Source organism: Epinephelus fuscoguttatus, linkage group LG19 (genome assembly GCF_011397635.1).
Source record: "Epinephelus fuscoguttatus linkage group LG19, E.fuscoguttatus.final_Chr_v1".
NCBI classification, from domain to species: domain Eukaryota; kingdom Metazoa; phylum Chordata; class Actinopteri; order Perciformes; family Serranidae; genus Epinephelus; species Epinephelus fuscoguttatus.
In genome coordinates this window covers 16,776,637-16,785,318 of record NC_064770.1, presented here as the reverse complement: position 1 = coordinate 16,785,318, position 8,682 = coordinate 16,776,637, and the positions used below count along the sequence as shown (strand labels likewise).

The 8,682-nt window shown below is 41.0% G+C and overlaps 1 protein-coding gene across 1 annotated transcript; it reads right to left on the bottom strand.

Annotated features, from left to right (window-relative positions):
• Window positions 1-217: 217 nt before the first annotated feature.
• On the bottom strand, window positions 218-8,299 carry retreg3 (reticulophagy regulator family member 3). The gene is made up of 10 exons (XM_049561710.1): window positions 8,193-8,299; window positions 7,688-7,963; window positions 5,859-5,965; window positions 5,458-5,488; window positions 5,222-5,348; window positions 4,854-4,938; window positions 4,193-4,330; window positions 3,475-3,554; window positions 2,711-2,843; window positions 218-2,618 (listed from the first exon to the last, which is right to left on the bottom strand). The coding sequence occupies exons 2-10, from the start codon at window positions 7,933-7,935 to the stop codon at window positions 2,068-2,070; spliced, it is 1,500 nt and encodes a 499-aa protein (XP_049417667.1). The 5' UTR covers window positions 7,936-7,963; window positions 8,193-8,299; the 3' UTR covers window positions 218-2,067.
• Window positions 8,300-8,682: the final 383 nt, after the last annotated feature.

Sequence of the window (8,682 nt, the reverse complement as noted above, 5' to 3'; positions counted from 1 at the left end):
AGTGTCTTATATATACTTAGAGTGTTTAATAATGAATGGTTTCCTTCAGGAAGTACCTCGGAAGATTCAGAGCCTTTTAGTGCCTAGAGTTTTGTTGATTTTTGTCTCAAATCAGAGACTTAAAAATCATCTGAACAGCTTTGACTATAATCATAGATAACTATACGTCTTTTACCTTCACTCACAATACATGATAAAATAATACCCTGGACAGACATAATTGCAAACATTTTATTCAATACGATTTGCACATCAAAACATATCAAAACCAGTTACAGAGAAGAAAATACGCTACTATGCACATTACATTATCAAACTGACTACAGATCACTCATACTGAGGAACTGACTCTTCATGGAGCAGCAATGAGCAACATTCTGGTTAACTGAGGTGGCCAAACCAAGTCAAACAAGTAAGACTTAACATATCCTCTTTTTTCAGCCTTAAAATCCCAGCGATTTCTTATCAGTGCACATTTTTTTCTACTTCACCCTCATGAATGTGGATCCAGCAGTTATGTTCTATTGTGCTAAATGTTTTGCAGATGCAAGTTTCCTCTCAAAATAACACAACTAGAGAGCACTGAGTTTCGCTCTATTAAAAACCCAGCATTTTTAAACTTTTTGATATATATGTCATTTCAATAAATCTGTGGCTCACTGAAGTTGTAAGTGCTATTACCACAGTTAAGTGTTGATATACTGGCATGGTGTGTCCATCAAAAGGAAATCAGGCTGACCAGCACACAAAAGCCACTTAAAACCTTAACATACTAACACTTTGAAAAAAGGATAACTTTCTATACCCACTTTTGATGTAAACACTTTTCTCCATTAAAATAGTAAAAGATCTATGAAGAATATTTGTTTTTTCTCTTAAAAAGTTCAGCTTGATTCAACTACATGAAATACAAGGATGATAAAAGATACAAAGAAATTTGTTTGAATATCACTTTTGGAAAACACACAAAGCTGAGGGCTCATTCAAGGTATTAAACATGGACACAATATGTTACTGAGCTGTATTAAAGGGCTGGAAAATGGAATTGATTCTGAACTTACTCACACTAGAAAAGAAACAGACCTCCCCCTGGAGCAAGTTCAAAAATACAATGAACAGCAAACATAACATCAAGTGTTCCTCCAGGTCAGGTAACTTAAGACTGTAATGTGACATCCTTGAAAGAAAAGAAGCTCCAAAAAATGCTCGAAGATGTCTTCATATGTCAGTTAGACAGCAAAAAAAGGAAAAATTTAATGAAAATCATAAAAAGAACTGAAATTTTAATCCAAATATTATTCGCTGTCCAAATCCACATCTGCTGACAAATTTTTTTAAAAAAGTGTAAATTGAAATTTGTAAACCTGTAACACTAAATAAATCAGCTTCTAAAAGATCATAGCCACGGTACTTAAAAGGACAGCAGAGCGCTAAAATCGACAGCAACACAAACTGATGGTTCTTTGACAAAATGTGATGGAAACAAATGGAGGGGGTTATTTATCTGAACTATTCCAATGACGAAAAAAACTTTAACATGTAATGCTGTTCCATAATTATCAAAGTAACATGGCTCAGCTCAACCAACAGGAATGTCATATTTGGTCCCATGTTAAATAGCCCTGTATGTCTCGTCCTCCAGGTAGAAAAGATTTTATGGGTACTACTGTTCCTTATTTATAGTCATTAACAAGTACCCTTGTATCTTATGGGTGCACGTACTTAGAAGACTGCAACAAGGCTCAATAATGCTGGTTTGTTTAATATCTGAATGTGTTTTATGTTTTTTGTTGCATTTCCTATTGCTCAGCCTACAAAGTAAAAGTTTTTTTGGATGATTAGGGTTTAAAATTAAAATAGTTTGAAAAGATAGAAACAATTAAGTTCTTCACAGTGATAAACTGATGCCAATCAGATGCAGGGCTGCTGGAACCTAAAATCATCTCTCATTATCACAGCTCATCAACACAAACACTGCCCATGAAGTTGCACTTGTGCACACAGGCGTACAGACACACGCACGCTTACACACATTCATCAACACACACACACACACACACGCACACTTTACTGTGGTTTACCCAGCAGGCTAGACAAGAAGGTAGACCCCTGGCTCTCTCCCTGCCTAGTCCCCCCTCCTCCTCCTCCAAGGGGATCCATCTGGTTCAGTTCAGACTGATCCAGCATTTCAAAGTCCTCTCCATCCAAGTCTGTGTCCAGCTCGGAGCTGGACTGCTTGCGGTAGCTTCGGTGGGCCCCGGCCCTGGGAGGGCCCTCTCTGCGCTGGGTGGCAGGAGGCCGAGGTTGCAGCGCCCCGGCCAGCGCTGCCTGGATCATGTTGCTGGCAATGACTCCGGCCAAGTCTCCGGCGAAATCAGAAGCAGGTGGCAGGCCACTGAGAGAAAGTTCTGCATCCAGATCCTCCTGATCTGAGTCCAGATGAGCATCGACATCCAGCACTGAAGCTCGGTGACTAGTTAGCCCAGACACACCCAGACTGGGCAGACCTATGCTCGTGTCATCGTCATCATCCATCAGAGTTGCATCAGGGTTTATAGACGGGAAGTCTGGGAGGTCTTGAGCAAAGGATTCCTCAGCGTCACTGTGTCTGTCAAGATCTGACCAAAAGACAAAAGGAGACATGATGAGGGACAAGAAAAAAAAAAGACAAATAAAAGGAGCAGAAAATCCTCAATACGTGCGTACTTACCCTCAGAGCCCTCTGTGAGCGGGGTCTGGCCACGTGATAGGTTAAATGTTCCATTTTCAGTGTAGGACACCTCAGCATCAGAGTGCTCTGAGTCAGTCAGTGCAAGTTCCTTCGCAACAATAGCATCATCAAACTAGGAGAGACAGCAGATTGAGAAGGTTTGATATTTTCTAAGCTGTATTGTATTTTTTGAATCCTTTACTTTTTTCCTTGGCTATAAACTGTTAACAAACTTTCTCTGTGCAACTGTTAGTTAGTGTTTAGTTCTATTCTATTTTTGCTCTCACACCCTCTGTAGACTTCACTACACACACCCACACACACACCAAGGGGAAAATACACAGGCACATGACAGGCAGAGCACATCATGTGAAGTTCTTAACCCCAGCAGGAAGTGGCTCAGATGTACTACTGTAAAAAACATTGTGCTGAAATACAAAGCCATAGGGGATGTGTGCAGTGAATGTGTTTTCTGTATACCTTCATTTTGTAACATACACCGTCATCACTGAAAGGTAACTACTATGCGAGAGCAAAATGTAAAGAACATCTCACATACACGTGAATTTTACACTGGAAATGAACCCATATTGACCAGCAAATTTTAGATCTGATCTCTCTCCTTATAAACAATATTGAGCCAGGCCTGACTACTGGTGCGGACAGAAAATAAGATGTTCACCAACATTTAAGTCAACATAATTTGTGACAGATTAAATTAAAAAAAAACAACCTGAAAGACTTTGGAAGTTAAGCAGACGTACCGTAGGGCAGAAAGCAGCCAACTCCTCCTCACTATCACTGTCTTCACCTGAGGCTGCACCACGAATAGGCCTCCGCAGGACTGCAGCGGACAACGACAACATATTTAAATTTACAGTCACGACAGAGCATTTTTATCAGTTTAACACAGTGGTTTTTAACTGTATTAAAATAATCTACCTCCCCATGAAATATTTTTTTTATATCTAAGTACCCCTCACAGGCACAAATCATGTTTGGAAGAAACAAACAGTGAACAAACACAAACATGACTGTTTGTTGCAGCACTTTACAATTTACAACAGTTAATGAAACCTTCTCTTGAAAATATAAATACTAAAATAAAATATGGTTTATGGAACTTATATTGACATTTTCTACTGAACTACTATCATGTGTCATTTCTGAAATAATTATACTGTAATGACTGATATTAAGTACCCTTGAGGGGAACCCATGCCCCATTTAAAAAAAAAGAGCTGATCTGAAGCAGTAAAAACAAATACCATGTTAATGTGTTATTGAACAAATACTGACCCTCAGACAAAAAACACTGCTCGTGGTGAGAAAGTTATCTTCACACAACTGTGTTTGTTTAAGGTTCAATTATAGCTTTCACTTTGTTTTTATTTGCAGTGTTAGATCCACATGCAGAAAGTTTTAACTATCAAAAGTCATTAGATAAAAAGATAAACCAAATAAAATGGATGTACTACTTACACTGATTATCAATAGGCTTTGACATCATGTATCCGTAAGCACTGAAGTCCAGTCGCTGCAGGACTGGCTCCAGCTTCACGCACACGTGCTGAAAAACCCTGTGATAAGCTCCCAGAGGAGCCAGGAGAGTAGCCCACACTAGAGGGGAGGAAAAGAATACTACTCATTAGGAAGAAGGACGAAATTCTGTTGGGGTTGCTCGGTACACACAGTGAGACAAAAGCTGTGCTTGTTAATGTTCTGTGCTGATTCATCACTGTAAGTAGAAACAAGTCTGTATAGACAAGGTGAGGCACAGGGAGCAGCAGGGAGTTAACACATAGAGCTCCTGTGGATTTTTTTCAGACGTCAGAGTAGAGAGCCTTGGCAGCTCTTGCCTCCCCAGCGCTCCAACCAACACTGGCTGGAGGTGAGGAGATTAGCCTGGTCTCAGTGTGACCTCCTTAGCTTTCAGCCTGGCTCCCTTCCCTTCCTTCCTCACTCACTCACTTCTTCCTTATGTGTCTCATCCTGGCTTTAATCACCTCACAGTCTGGGCCCTGGTACCGGGGCCCCACAGATCTGGTTTCAACATCCATGTATTTTTAATAGGACCAGTGAGGCTAAGTTTCCCTGCCAACATGGTCCTGTGAAGGATCCTGGATCTGTAGTTAGGACTCACCGGCAGAGTAGGAGAGCACCAATCCAGGAATGTAGCGTCCAACCATAGCCAGGCAGGTGAACACTCCACAGGTCAAGAGGCAGAACTGACACAGAGCAACAACAAAACTCAACACCTACAATGCACATTAACTAGGGTGCATATATCCAGTACAACTTATTGCCATTCACTCTTTATTATAACCACTACAGTTATATAATACAAGTAAATTGTGGTGCCTGATTTGAGAATAAGGAGTTACGAAGACAGTCAGATTTTCACTGAGAGATTTCTACAATACTTGAGATTTTTACTTTGCATAATAATGTAATCCAATGTGACTTTAAATGCACAATTAAAAAGTTGCGTTTCCATCCTGCAGTCCTCACCTTGCCAGGGTTTTGTCGTTTGTACTGCACCACACTGGATGCGAGAACTGCTGCGCTGACCCAGGCCTCAGCGATATGATGGCACAGTTCAGGCACACTGAGGATGCCGGGCTGCACCAGACCCCAGCTAGACAAATACAGGGAATTATTAACACCTTTATCTGCTTTCTACTCGTAATATTATCATTATTGTTGGCATTAGTTTTAAATACTGGCTGAGAGTTAAAGTAACTAACCTCTCATTTTCTGATTCATCCTGGTTTCTGACTGTGGAGATAGAGAACATCCATGGCATTGAGAAACATTATATACCACAATGCACATCATGAAATTACATTTACTACGTGTACAAAATATAACGCATAGTCTAAATTGTGTTGCACATGCTGCACTTTCCTCTCAAGCTTCCACTCTTTGTACATTTGGTATGTAACACAAGTTCAAAAACAGGTTTGGGAGATTAGCTGTTCCTGATGTATTACAGGTCACTTGCAAAGTCCAGAGTGTAGGGCTGCAGACTGATGCCATATCTACTCTGACAAAGTGCATTTGTTGCAATTACAGATTACAGTACAGAACATGGCAGAGTCTGTTAGAGAGATCTACAGAGCCCCCCATAAGAAACAACTTGTGGCACCTTGAATCTCGGGCCAGATCCTATTTTTCCAGGTATCAACACAGACAGCTACAGCCAGACCAGAAGCCAGCACGAACAGCAGGCGCAGTGAGGTCAGGGCGAAGAACCTGGAGGGGGGGGGAAACCCAGAGCAAACACATGAACAGACAGTACTTTTAATGACTGATACCCCCATGAGTAAATGATAACACAACATTAACACAATTCAGCTGCTTGATATAATTCATAAGACTAAAACCCTTCAGTGATGATCTACTGTTTCCTTTAAGAAGAGCCAAGAACAGAGGAAGTTAACCCACCCTCTAATGTGACTTACACCCATTAGTTATTGCATAGTGCAATGCAAAATGTTGATTAATTATAGTTCCCATTCACTAACAGAAAAGCTAAAGGCTGCACATCTCTATCATGATATCACAGGTGTTTCATTTTAGGTGGTTTCCATCTTTGAATGCCCTGGTGTCAACTTTCACTTCCTTAAGCCTCAAAAAATTTAAGTCTCCAAGTATTGCTCCACTTTCAGATCACAAGACCTTGAAATTTGTTGACGACAAACAACAATGTTACAGGATTCTGCCAATCAGCAGTTAGAGATTAACCTAACAAAGAGTTTGTTGGCAGAGTGAGGTGCGTTGGTATTTGGGGTGGCAGCGCAATTAGTAGCTACTGAAAACACAGAATGCAAACGTCTAAGTAAACCTAGCCCCATGTGAATGCAATTACTACAAATTATTAGAAAAAACCAAAACAATAAAATGTACCCATTGACAAAGTTTTCAACTCACTTAAAAAGCACTTTATGAAAATGTATTTCATTGTGTGGTTATTTCCACTTGGTGATTTCAATTTAATAGAGAAAATCAAAGCAACCTAAGTGATCTACAAGCAGAAAGGTTGCTCATATCGCTCCTCATCTCCATGTGACTTGGCATCGTCCCTCGCCTCATGTGTTAGTATAGATCATGAGTGCACATCTTCAGGCAGAAACTAGCCTGCACCACTGAGTGTGTGTTGAAACACAAGTAAAAGGCAAACAGGACGAGCAGCCTAACATGCCCAGTGGTCTAATCGAATAAAGGCTGAATGCCTGAGCTCCACAAGCCAGGCTGGCTTCCCCTCTCTGTTTCCCAGGTCAGTGATCCACGCCATACAACAATATCAAGGTCACCTAATTTAGCCAAATCTTCCTATTTTCCTTTTGATTTATTTCTTCTTCATAAGGTTTTATTGTGTAGGTACTTTTTCAGTGTAGGGCTGAGTGAATGTTATCACATGTGATAAAACTGAAACATATAGAAATAGCCTGCTATTCGCTGACATGTGCTTTAAACGTTATAGATGTGCTGTACCAAAGCCACTAATAGACACACCAAAAATGAATGTCCTCTTACTTCTGCACTGACAACACGCTGACCTGTAAATTACCTTATGCACAGTCTCAAACACTCCAGCAGCAATAATGAAATTGGTAAAGCTGATAATCCACTGCATCACGCTGTTTTCAAGATTAAGAAAACAGTTTGGTTAGGAGCAACACTGAAGATAGAAGTGTCTGAAGAGTGTGTCTATAAATAGAGCCACTAGTCAGCCATCTGCCTTGTCTTGAATTGACAGGTGAAACATTTGCTTGGTGCAAAAGCAGCAGCTGCTTGCGGTCACATTGGCTTTCGCCCAACGATCAGACAGTCTCTGTATTGTCTCAAAGTAGGTTGCTATAACAATGACACACACACACACACACACACACACACACACACACACACACACACACACAGAGGTAGCAGAACAAGTTTGCCATCAAACTGCACCGGGTTTGAGCTAAGACTCACCAGAACACAACGTTGACCACAGTGTAGAGAAGCAGACATTGTAAGGGTCTTTCCCACACTAAGACGGACTGCAGGTAGGTCAGGACGCGCTCGTAGGGCCCCAACCTGGACTGAAGAGCAGCTTTGACAGCTCGTACCTGACCGTCTCTCTCGCTGGAGCATGGTCGACTTCGCAGGCAGACACCAGACACCTGCTGGGTAGAGCTATCATCCACTTGTGCGTCTTCCATTGCCCCAGTGTGCGCCATCTTAGCGTCTACAGTCGATAAAGTCAGCCTGCAAAATAAAGACATAAGTGGAAACAGGTACATGAGGAGCACCACAGCGCCACGGAGCAGCTCCACTCACAACATCGGCTAACGCATCTATGCTTGGCTAAGCTAACGGCTAGCGACACCAGCTATATCACCGTGTTAGCGTCTAACACCAAGCACATCATTATATTCGAAGCAAGCGTGTTATCATGGTAAAATGCTGAAACGTTTTAAAACGAGATGACACTTACTATTTTGTCATTTTTGCAGCGATATCACGTTAGCGCTCACATCGGAAGCTGACAATATGGCGTAGCCTGTTTTTCTGAGAACCTCAGCAGCCCAATCAGAAGCTGCACGAGCCCCCGTGTCATGCTGCGTTCAGGTGGAATAGGAATATTTTAGTTTTGTTTACTTGAGTACAGTACAACGACGAACAAGTCAGCAAGCCACCCTGAAAACATATTTTTGGTTAAAATATTCATGGACACATTTTGTTTTGTCATTTTTATTCTTTATGTTTTTATGGCTTTGTACAAGGCAAATAAGGTTGATATATTAATATTTATTTGTTTGTTTAGAAGTTCCGTGGCCTCTGATTTGATATGCAGTACGTGTTTTTCTGCGATAAAAACGCAGGATGATTTATTATCTTTTATATATATCCGAAATCATTAAAATGTCAGTGTATCAGAAACACAGTTCTGTTCAGCTGTGACTAGAGCTCTATTAAAATGATTT